This window comes from Cervus canadensis, chromosome 14, assembly GCF_019320065.1.
Source record: "Cervus canadensis isolate Bull #8, Minnesota chromosome 14, ASM1932006v1, whole genome shotgun sequence".
Taxonomy (NCBI): Eukaryota; Metazoa; Chordata; class Mammalia; order Artiodactyla; family Cervidae; genus Cervus; species Cervus canadensis.
This window is the reverse complement of record NC_057399.1, coordinates 2871250-2883482: the sequence shown is the minus strand read 5'-3', so window position 1 is coordinate 2883482 and position 12233 is coordinate 2871250. Positions and strand designations below refer to the sequence as shown.

The 12233-nt window shown below is 46.2% G+C and overlaps 1 protein-coding gene across 1 annotated transcript in view; it reads right to left on the bottom strand.

The window, feature by feature from the left end:
* Window positions 1–11922, bottom strand: part of PRSS55 (serine protease 55) — a 31831-nt gene extending 19909 nt beyond the window's left edge. Inside the window, exons 1-4 of the mRNA XM_043486406.1 lie at window positions 11284–11922; window positions 9639–9781; window positions 1850–1999; window positions 105–233 (exon numbers count right to left, since the gene is read on the bottom strand). Of these exons, the coding sequence (XP_043342341.1) occupies window positions 105–233; window positions 1850–1999; window positions 9639–9781; window positions 11284–11425 (564 nt within the window). The 5' untranslated portion in view covers window positions 11426–11922. The remainder of the gene's footprint in view (window positions 1–104; window positions 234–1849; window positions 2000–9638; window positions 9782–11283) is intronic.
* Between the last annotated feature and the right edge of the window lie 311 nt (window positions 11923–12233).

The window sequence follows — 12233 nt, the reverse complement described above, 5'->3', positions numbered from 1 at the left end:
GGGAGGGGTGCGGGAGGTGGGAGAGGAGGACAGAAGAGTTTTGAGCTGGAAATGCTTCTCCTGAGAGAAATTGCAGAGAATCTGTTTCTCAGAAACCAGGCGACCTCAAGGGGAGGCCAGCCGTCCAGTTCATGGGCTCCATCTGCGCTCACAGCGGGCGATGCCAGGGGCGGTGGCAGAGTGCCTGGGCCGGCGACACCAACACCCGGGCAGCCAGGAAGAGGGGCTGACATCTGTGTGGGGGCGGAAGCGGATGTGGCATTTTTAGTTGGAAAACAATATGCATTTGTCACGGTTTGCTCTTTCTTTTCTAAATACAGAACATTTGGGGAGAGGACGAGAGGGAGGAATACTGATTTCCCCTCCAGGAGGGGATGATGGACAGCAGAGATGGCAGGAAACGAGGATCCTTCGCCCTCCGCACCTCCACCCACCCCACCCCTCATCCATCCCACCTCCTTCTCCGCCCGCCTGCCTGCCTGCCCTGCTCCACCTGTCACTCTCTCCCTCTCCTCCCTCACGTCCAAAATGAAGTTGTTGCCAAGGTTAGGGTGAAAAGGGCTTTCCAGGTGGCTCAGTTGGTAAAGAATCCACCTGCTGAGATGAGTGTTCGATCCCCGAGTCCTGAAGATCCCCTGGAGGAGGAAATCGGCAACCCACTCCAGGATTCTTGCCTCTCAAGACTGAACAGCTCCGTGCTGCCTTATGCCTCTTCCCTCTGGCTTCAGTCCCTACTGGGTGCCCTGGGCTCCGACTCAAGACGCAAGATACAAGAAAAGCTTTGAAGGGAATCTTGGGCTTTTCCCTGATCTACAGCATGGGTGCTACTTCTGCAGAAAGAGATTGTGAGAGAAAACACTTGCCAGATCTCCCTTGTCCCACTCTAACCCTGCTGCCTCCAGTGGTCTGAAAGCAATGGTCTCTGGACGTCATTCCTTCAGGCACTCCTGAACGCCTGAGATTCGACTGTCCAAGAGATCGGTCAGCCAGAAGGTCCAGTATCATGGGGCATCTCCAGTATCCAGACCCAATGATGTGCCCCCAGCACCTGGATTTCCCGCACTCACTATCAGGGCACACTGTTCTAGGTGGCTGGCCCTTTCCTGGCTCCTGTGGGCACGTGACTCAGGCCTAGCCTAGGAATGTGCCGCAGCAATTGGAGTGGCAATGGGCATGGGCCTCTGTGTCAAGTGAGGGAGACCAAGGAGTTTTGCTGGAACTATCAGGAACATGGCTCTCTCTTTGGGAGCTGCTAAGCTGGTAGGATACAAACGGAAGGTACTAGTGGTCATTGTGGTCATTTCTTGGAAGCCCTTTTGAGAAACAGTCCCGGTTAACAACTGCTGAGCTCCTGGGTCCAGCCATAAACCTGAAGGCAACCAACACACCACTCTTGTTTATCGATTTTGTTTTGTTTTTTTTTTCTGTTATGCACACCTATAAGCAACACTTTCTGGCTTTAGATGATTTGAGCTTGGTAACTCATCTGCAATGAAAAGAGTCATGAGTACTACAGGGACTCAAAGACCAGTCCCTAAACTCTCCAGTCCGCCTGACTTCCGGTTCCGCTGTCCGCAGCCTCAGTTCTAAGCCCTTAGCCTCTAATCTGTAGTCAGTCCCCCTGCTGGCGGCTCATATTCACACGTCCTCCTTGATTAAAGAATAGCATCTGTTTTATTATTAGTAGAAAAATAGCTTAGAACGTCACATAGGGCAGAAGGCAGGGGAGCAGCCAGAATGTGGGGCCGCCTGGCTTCGGGAATTTTGAGGCGCGAGAGACCTTTGCTTTTTCTTTGGAACTCCCTACCATTTGCTCAGCACGAAAGGGCCTTCCCTCTAGCTCAGTCACCTTCTTAATCCAGGAGTGGTAGTTTTCTAACAGGGTGTATATCCCTGGAGTGTTCTTCAGGCCACAGGACCTTCCCCAGCTGATGATGCCCACGTGGTACCACTTCTTGCCAGATTCCTGGGTACAGGCTAGGGGCCCCCCGCTGTCGCCCTGCGGACAGAGAACACAGATCAGCAGCGAGCCCCGTCTCAGCTGTCGTCTGAGGACAGCCCAGCTCGCTCACGGCGCAGGACTCAGGAGCCTCCCGACTCCGAGCCAGCGAGCGAAATCAAGTCCCTGCCAGTCAGCGCCCGCCGCATCCCGGCCTCCCGGCAGCCGTCGTGGGGGTGGGGCGGGGGCCCTGCTCAGCCCACCTCCACGAACTGTGGTGGTCTGCAGGGTTCAGGCGGCGACTGGGACGGGACTGGGGAGGGAGGCGGAGGCGGAGGGCTGGCGAGAGAAGGACTCCATTCCACGTGCAACACCAAGGCGGGGAGCTGGAACACGGAGCTGCCCAGGCTGAGGAAGAGTAGGGACCCGTTTTGCGGGTCTTAAATCAGAAACGCTGGACAGAAGGGAAGGAAGGAAAACAGGCTGCGGCTGGGGCTGTGGGTAGGAACTGGATCTCCTTTGATGTTCTTCCAGAGGCGTGCGGGTGAAATATGTCTCTTTTTAATCCTGTGGTGTGGGTGTTTGCAGGGGGCATGTGAGCTAAGCTTTTTTGAATGCGTGGCTCCTCCAGGGTGGAATCACATGGGTCTATGACTCAGAGAATTATCTATTTATATAGAAAATATGTATCCAGTCTGCACTGTGTCCCACAGAGGGATATGGCTTCCTTTTGTCCATATTAATACAGGGAAAATGAGGCTTAAGGCGGATGAAGGGCTTACTCAGGGTTACATGGTATTGGGGCCAAAACTGGAACCAAGCCTTCCTGATGCCAAGCACATATTCTTTCCCTCCCGCGAGGGGGGTGGGTTGGTGGCTATAATTGTTCAAACCATCTTCCTTTCTTACCGTAGGGATGGCCTCCTATTCCATGATCATAAACAAGGGACTGGAATGAGTGAGATCTTATATGAACTCTTAAGGATGAGGAAGAGGGTCAGCACTTCCCGGACGTGACGTCCAAGGCCCATGCCTACTGCAGTGGAAGTGCAGAGTTGTAACCACTGGACCCCCAGGGAAGTTCCAGTGTGTGCTTTTCTTTGTGTGACTTCTAGTTCAGGGTCATGGGATGAGAACCAAATCATTAGGACTTCCACTCAAACAGCCCCTTCCATAAGTGCTCTTTTTAATCATTTTTCTTCATGTTATGATGGTATGAATATTATTAAAAAGCCTATTTAATATACTGATTATTTCCTTACATAACTGGGAGAGAACTATGCTTGGAAACGTAACTTCTAAGCCTCTTTCTGCATCGTTATAATGGAGATACTACCAAGTATTTCCCAAGAGTGCTGGCAGTGAAATTTTAAAAATCTATAAATCACTCGGCATAGGGTAAATATGTAGTAAATGCCCTAGGAATATATTAGTATTTATTTACCACTAGGGTTCCCAGGTGACCTTAGTGGTAAAGAACCTGCCTGCCAATTCAGGATACATGAGAGGCTTGGGTTCAATCCCTGGGTTGGAAAGATCCCCTGGAGAGGGGCATGGCAACCCACTCCAGTATTCTTGCCTGGAGAATCCCATGGACAGAGGCGCCTGGAGGGCTAGAGTCCACAGGGTCGCACAGAGTTGGACACGACTGAAATGACTTCCCATGCACGCATTACAAATACTACTTGTATATTTAGGAAGCAGAGGATCCTTTCTTAGACTGCTGAAACTCCAGAGGGACATCTGTAAATTTATGTTCTTTCATGCATAGAGCCTTTAATTTTCTTCTCTTTCTCTAGGAAAGGCAGGAAGGATTATCACAGAGGAGGATCTGGCCTCAGGCAGCAAGGACCCAGGACTAATGACAGTCCACGTAATAGGAACTTTGTTTTGAGACTGAGGCTGGTAGCCAGAGACTGGTCTGGTTAGAAACATACTGACCCCAGAACCTGCTAAGTTCATCGCCATGTTGATTACATCACATGATCATCCTGTCTGTTTTGAGAGAAGCACATGACCTGGCTTCCAGCCTGGCCCCACTACCTCAGGCAAATCACTTAAATTCTGAAACTTCTATTTTCTCAGAGACAGTGAGACTTTCCCTCACCCATTTTACAGGGTAGTTGGAGAGAATGAAATTATTGAATACGTGTGAAAGAGCTGTGAAGTTATTACACTGCTTCGGATCCATTCAGATAGTGAAGAGGATGATTGATGATTAAAATAACCACGTTTTCTCATCTGTGAAACAGATGCAATTAAACATTTTTTTTTTTTACATGTCTTTCTGGCTCTAAAAGTCTAAGGCTCTATGGGGTGAAATAAGACTTTTATGCAAGTATCATGGGTGATGACGGGTTCATAACACCCTGGCAAGTAGCCCAGGATGGTGAAAATACTCTGTGGTGCCATCCATTATGGTGCATGTCATTATATGTTTAATCACAGACCGGGCAATACCAAGAATGAATGCATATACAAACCATGGGCTTGGGGTGATTGTGATGCATCAGCGCAGGTTCATCAGTTATGACACAGGTACCACTCTGATGGGGATGCTGATAACAGGGGAGATGACGCATGTGGGGAGGGGCAGGGGGGTATGGAAAATCTCTCTACCTTCCTCTCAATTTTGCTATGAACCTCAAACTGCTCAAAAAATTTTAAAAAAAGATCTTTAAAGAGAGTATTGGGCTGGTCGAAATGTTTGTTCATAATAGCTTACAGGAAAACCCGAACAAATTCTTTGGGGAACCCAATAGCTCAGGTTGACCTCCAACTCAGCTTGGCAGCCCCATGACCACATTGCCTGACAGCCCAGTTAGCTGCCAGCTCTTAACCGCTGTTCACCGCGGTCTCTCTCTTGGATGTCCCCTCCGCTAAGATTACTGTTATATTACAGGCAGTTTTCAGCTTCCTAGGAAGGTTCATCTCTTTGGCAGACATTTTTGTTGAGTATTTTCCATGCCAGGCACGGTTTGAGACACTGGCCAACCATGAATAAGACGACATTTCCGCCAGGATTGAGGAGACGGACAAGAAAACTGTGTAGCAAGGTGATGCCTGTTTCTCTGATGGCTGTTGGTCCTTCGCAAGAACTACTGCATAGCTAGCTGGGGACCTATTTGATTTTATATTTTGCTGGATTGTGCCACTGATTTTTTTAAGTTGAATGTTTTAAACAGTGTAATTAATAGGGGATTACAAAGAGGAAATGTGCTGGAAAAAGTAAACCGCAAAATTCAATTGATTCTATTTTAATTTGTATTTTAAGGATAGCATAATCTTGCTATTACTTTGGACATATTTCAATGTTTTCATAATCCAATTATAATTTCCCTTCATTATGTGATTACATTTTTTTCCCCAACTTTGCTAAGTTTAAAAGTGTGATTTTATTTTTAAGCGCAATTATTTTTAAAACCTAAGGGATTTTCTTGTCTGATTTATCTGGTTTTAAGTGATGATAATATTATATAATTTCAGAAAACTTTCCTTACCCAGATCGCTGTCAGCTGATTATCAGCAATAGAAAGCTTTCTAAACAGAGAGCGAAACTTTTCACATCATGATTTATTTTAAAAAGGGCTTAAAATGATAACAGCACATTTATTTATAGCACTCAAGTTACAGAAGGTTAATTTTAGAAGCTTTCATTAAAGTACATTTTTTGATAAGGGAGGGATTTAAGCAAAAAATCCTAAACTCCAGATGGTAGCCACAGGAAATATCATCTTGACACTTGTGTTGCCATTGTTGGCTTTGGCCATTTGAATATCGGATGGTGATAAATCAGAGAGATGGAAAAGATAGGTATGCATACTGATGGGACTTGAGTCTTATATTCTTGGGTGAACAGCAGGGGCAAAAGCCTGGGTCAATCCCTGGTCTCCCCGCATGGCCACCCACCCTGGTGATCTTGCTCTGCTTGCCTCTCCACACTCATCCCCTGTTACTTCTGGCTTCTGAAATATTGAAAGTTCCCTGAACACACGATGCTGTTTCAAGCCTCTGGGACTTTCTCCCAGTTCTACTAAATGTTATTTTCCCCCTTTTCTATTGCTATTGGACTCCTTTGTCTCCCACTACAACATGAACTGGCTGCTCCCTAGGTCTGTGACATGGCTAGGATCCAAGATTTTCTTTTAATCCTTGTTGCTGAGATGCAAGAGATGCAGGTTTGATCCCTGAGTCAAGAAGATCCCCTGGAGAAGGAAATGGCAATCTATTCCAGTATTCCTACTGGGAAAATCCCATGGACAGAGGAGCCTGGTGGACTATAGTCCATGGGGTCAAAAAGATTTGGACATCACTGAGCATAGCACAGCGCAGCAAATTGGGAAGAGTTGTCTTCTCTTTGTTATCTTATGTGTAACTGTAGATTCATGTGCAGTTGAAAGAAACAATACAGAGGATCTGACACACCCTTTACAAGTTTCCCCCAGTGAGACCATCTTGCAGAAGTATGTATAGTACAATAGCACCATTGGGGGTATTAACACTGATACAGTCAATATACAGAACTCGTCCATCAACCAACGGATCCCCCATGCTGTCCTTTTAAGGCCGTCTCCACTTCCACTTCCTTCCAGCCCTAAACTCTCCTTAAATCCGGGCAATCACTAACCTATTCTCCCTTTCTTTAATTTTGTCATTTCAGGAGTTTTATGTAAATGGAATCACACAGTGTGGGACCTTTGGGGTCAGCTTGTTGCACACAGCACAAATCTCTGGGCACATCCATGTCATTGCTATATCAAAAGTTTGATAGATTGCATCTTGTCACAGCTGAGTGGTATCGCATGGTACGGATGTACCACAGCATATTCAGTTATTCACATCTTGTAGGATGTTTGCTTCCAATTTCAATCTATGATGAGTAGATCTGCTGTAAGCACTCCTGCATGGTTTTTTGTGTGAACACAAAACCTGGAATAAATGCCCAGGAATGGCATTTGCTGGGTTATAAGGCAAGAACACCTTCAGTTTTTTTAAAAACTACACAATTGGTTTTCAGAGTGATTAAATTATTTTAAACCCTGCCCCACCCCCGACTCCTGCCTCTAGCAATGTATTCATGATCCAGTTTCTCTGCCTTCTTGTCAGCATCTGGTGTTACTATTTTTCTTTTTTAATTTTAACCATTCTGAGGTGTGTAGTAGTTTTAATTTGCATTTTCTGATTGTAGTTCAATTTGCATTTTCTTGATGACGAATGACATTGAACATCTCTCCATTTTATTTGCCATCTGTATATCCTCTTCAACAAAATGTCCTCGTCTTTTGCCCATTTTTGCACTGGGTAGTTTGTTTTTCTGCTTTTGAGTTTGAGAGTTCTTTATATATTCTAAGCATAGTTCCTTTGTTGGATATTACCTCCGAATCAATAGCTTGTAATTTCATCCTCTCAGTTTTAATTTATTATATATATATATATATTATTTGAGTATAATTGTTTTATGATGTTGTGTCAGTCTCTGCTGTACAATATATCCCCTCCCTCACCCCCTTTTTTAAAAAATTATTTTTATTTGACTTTGCCGGGTTTTAGTTGAAGCATGTGGGATCTAATTTCCCAACCAGGGATTGAACCCAGGCCCCTGGCCTTGGGAGCATGGAGTCTTAGCCACTGGACCACCAGGGAAGTTCTTTCCTCATCCTCTTAATATGGTCTTTTTAAATTTTGATGAGGTCCAGTTGATCAATTTTTCTTCTTATGAGTTATGTTTTTGGTGTTACTCTATGTCCCAAAGATTTATCTTTTCCTAAATAATTTGTATAGTTTTACATTTAAGTGCATGATTCATTTCATGTTTTAATTGAATTTACTCCAGGAATTCATAGTTCTCAATTTTTCAAAAAAAAGACTTTTTTAAAGCAAGCTGCTTGGCTTTGTTTTTAATTTTTAGACATTTATTTATTTAGATCTTAGTTGCCCCATGAGGGATCTTTTTGTTGGGCATACAAACTCTTAGCTTTTGTGGCATGTGGGATCTAGTTCCCTGACCCAGGACTGAACCCAGGCTCCCTGCATTGGGAGCACAGAGTCTCAGCAGTTGGACTACCAGGGAAGTCCCCCCAAAAGTTCTTTACTCAGATTTTTAGTTTTATTTTTCCTTATCTTGTGTGCATTAATAAATGGAATCCATGTATATTAATTCAACTCTCTGTTCTATTACAGATAGCATCTTGAGTATTGAGGATTGTGGTTCTCATATGAATCACCTGTTTTAACAGGCTTCTTATGAAACTGGAGTCGGGGAAGGGGGATGCCAACTCTTTTCCATTAAATCGGGGTAGAAGTCAAGAACCCCACTCAGGCCAGCAATGACACCAAGGGAAGGAACAGGAGTGTGACTACTACTGGGTGGGAGCCCCAGTTCCTCATGTGGCTTCTGCTGACACCGACGGGGACAGAGGATGGCTCGTATGACTAGATAGTAAGGTCCTGCCTTTCCATTCAGCCTCCTCCGACACCACCATGGTGGGCAGAAGTGGGGAGGGTGAGATTGTCCCCTAGACCTTGCTTGCTGGGGTAGGAGTGCTATGGGGGGTTTTCCTGGTATATTGCTGGAATAGAAGGATTATTGTTAAATAGTTTCTGCCTTGCTAGATTGTCCTTTCTTTTCCTCCAGAGAGAGGAAGTCTTTCTTGTTTTATTTTGTTAGTTTGTATTATGACCATTGGCATTTCCCCCCCAGCTGGTCCTAGGAAATACAGTGCCCTAATGTACTATGGGACTGATGCTGAAGCTGAAACTCCAATACTTTGGCCACCTCATGTGAAGAGTTGACTCATTGGAAAAGACCCTGATGCTGGGAGGGATTGGAGGCAGGAGGAGAAGGGGATGACAGAGAATGAGATGGCTGGATGGCATCACCGACTCAATGGACATGGGTTTGGGTGGACTCCGGGAGTTGGTGATGGACAGGGAGGCTTGTTGTGCTGCAATTCATGGGGTCGCAAAGAGTCGGACACGACTGAGCGACTGAACTGAACTGAACTGAACTGAACTGAACTGAATGTATGATGATCCAGGCTGGGAGGTAAGAGGCGAAAAGAAAACCCAGGGAATTCACTGCTGTATCATGCCTTAAGTAGTAGGATATTTGTTTCCAATTTCATCTTCTCTTTCCCTTCTGGAGCCTTTACTTTTGTTTCACAATATAATGTCCAGGGCTTTCAACTGTATTTAGAGAGAGGGATCAAGAGAAATGTATCTACTTCATCTTTTCCAGAACTAGAAGTTCCAATTATCTTGTTTTGTTTTGAAATGTTTCAAATTGTCAAGGATATGGGGAAAGCACAAGGCTTGTGTGACATTGGTTCTGTATCTCTCTGTGGTCCTCACAATGTTCACCATAGAGGGGGACACCTTCTAAAACAGATGCCATTGCTGCTGGAGTTCACTCTTTCCTACCTCACAGCCTTTGCATGAGACAGCCTTTTTGTCACTCATAGAGCGTCTAACATCCACACTTGCAGTTTCACACCAGTGACCAGATCTGCTGCCCAACTGATGAGTAGGACTAAATGGGCTCCTCAAGTGAGCACTCCCAAGACGAATCTCTCCCGTCCTTACAAGCAGAGGAAGTTAGTTTCTGATTCCCACACTTTCCCCAGACTCTTACTGTCTGCTTCCCCTTTGCACTGGCCACCCCATGGGATGCACTGTGCCACCCCAGGTACCCCCAAGTTACCTGGCAAGAATCGTAGCTCTCATTCTCGTATCCAGCACATAGCATGTTTTTGGTAAGTTTGGGAAATTCCTTAAAACACGTGTCCCAGTTCATTATGGTCATGGGCGCTTTCAACAGCTCAGTTTCCATAGCCTCGTTGAGACCTGAACCACGGAGAAGGCCCGTTAGCACGGTCACTGGACTCCAGCCCCAGTGCTGCTGATGCAACCGAGTGGGCCCCAGGCCATCCAGCCCAGCAGCCCACCAGCCACCCAGCCAACCTTTCTTCACATTTTCACAGAACCTCATTCTCCACATCCTTCCAGTAATCCCTTGAAATTTAGTCATTCCATCAGCCCAGGCTCTTCCAAACAAGTCCCCATCTATGTAAATTATTCCTCCCATTCAAAATCCTATTCCTGCCTCCAGGAAGACTTCCATCTTGGCTCCAGCTTCCATCGACCTGACTTCTTAGAACTGGCTGTTGATCAGTTCTTACATAGTCCCACCTCTTCAAGCCATATTTGCCTAGCGCCCCTCTCTAGTATGTGAGTTTGGCACTTCTGACACATTGCCACTGCAACTGGGTTTGCACTCTCAGTGAGAAACTCTCAGGTCCCCCAGACAAAGGCAGGGTAGGTTGGTAGAGAGTCTTTTTTTTTTTCTAATTTAACGATTTGTCAATTGAAGGATAATTGCTTTACAGAATTTTGTTGTTTTCTGTCAGCGGTTGACAGGTTCCACAGGGGGTTTGCCAAGGCCCTTCCTGGACTGCCAGCTTCCAGGAATTTGTCTGGATTTGTCTCCATCTCATTAACTCTGACCACACGGAGATTTCAAAAGTCTTATTCTTATTGCATATTTCTAATTTTGCAGGAACCCACCTGCCTCTTCCTCACTCCTAAAGTTTGAGTCATGTCTGAAGCCCTGAATCAGCGTTAACACCAATTACCCTCTGGTCACTAAACTCCTGAAATACCTACCGTGTTTTGGACCCCAGCTTCTTGCAAAGCATCCCCTAAGGACCTGTAGTCTTGTTCAGGCCTGAACTAGAGATGTGCTGTTCCCACCCCTCCCACACGCATGTTATTGAGTTTTCTTTGGGGACAGTTCAGTGAGGACTTTCATAATCCCTTTATACCCTGGTCCAGCTCCTCCTATCTGGGCCAAGCGACAATGTATTGACAGGTAACAAGAACAGATTCACTTCTAAGAATGGATGGGCAACACTCCAGGACCGTCTAAAGTCTAGGCCAGGGCAGGTGTCTTGAATGCCTGTAGGAATCAGGTGGAAAGCATGCGTGCATGAATCAGGGAGATGAGAGACACCAGAGCAGGGAGCCCTTGGCAGGCGGGAGGTTTTGCATTCAATGCTGCCAACAAGACGGTTGTGCGCTGGCTGGCAAGGGAGGACCACACCCAGGGATGCCCACACCTGGCATCTCAGTGCTAAACCTTGGCGGGGGCTGGGGGGTGTTTCCTTGGTAACTTGGAAGAGGCTGAGATCAGGCCTCCCTGGGTTTCTCGTGTTCAGGGGTTAGCCCTGAGGCAAGCCCCTTGCCCTCCCTTCCTCAGCTCGCTCTCTCTAGCCTTCTCCTCTAGGTTTACTGGCCCGTCCTCAGATGCCAGTGATGCTGCATCCAGGAGATGCTGAGCTGTGACGTACCGGATTTGACCTGCCCCCATCCTGCCACCCAGCAGTTGTGCCACTTGGAGAGGCCGGGCTGCATGGGCAGGCAGATGGGTTGTTTCAGCTCGTTGAACGTGATGGGCTTGTCCAGCATCAGTAGAGCGATGTCATTGTCCATGTTGACTCTTTGAAAGTCCTTGTGAAGAATGACGGTTGTGACTCCCTCTATCTCCAGGGACGGGCTGGTTAGGCTATTGGTTCCCAGCACAACTCTCAGTTCTGTGGGCCTGGTGGAGGCAGAGAACCAGGGAGGGAGGAAAGTCACAGGGGGCCCAGAATCTGCTACGGCTAAACCCTAAACCCCACATGGTCCTACTAGCCTTCTGGACTTGTCCTCCTGGGGCTGTTGCTCAGAGGTTGCGAGCATTTGTAAAAGGTAGATAAGGAAGGTGAAACAACCAGTGTGGGACCACAGCTGCCTTGGTGCTCCAGCATCATCCCAGAGACCTGAATGAGACAGTCCTGCCTCGCTGGGCAAAGGCAGGACTTAGCTTTGCCCCTCAACCACCTGCCCAAAGAGCCCACAAAAGACCACTTAGCATAGATCAGACACTGGCAGACACAAACTAGCCCTCAGATAGGTAAGGGATTCTGATATCAACCTGTGTACCAGCAACTTAGAGACTCAGATTTTGTTTGCTTGCAACATACACAACTGACCAAAGTTAAATATTCAGAATATATAAAGAGATTCTACAAATAAAAAACTGTCAAAGCTCGAACAGTCATTTAGGAGAGAAAATATACCAATAAACTTGAAAATATCAATGTAGCAGTAGTAAGAAAAATACAAATTATGACCACAAAGATAATAGTCTTCCACTCCTATCAGAAAAGCAAAAATTGAAAGTTCTGAAAAAGTAGCAAGTATTGCTGATGATTTTAACACTTATATACCATTGGGGGAAGTTTAAATTGGTGCAACC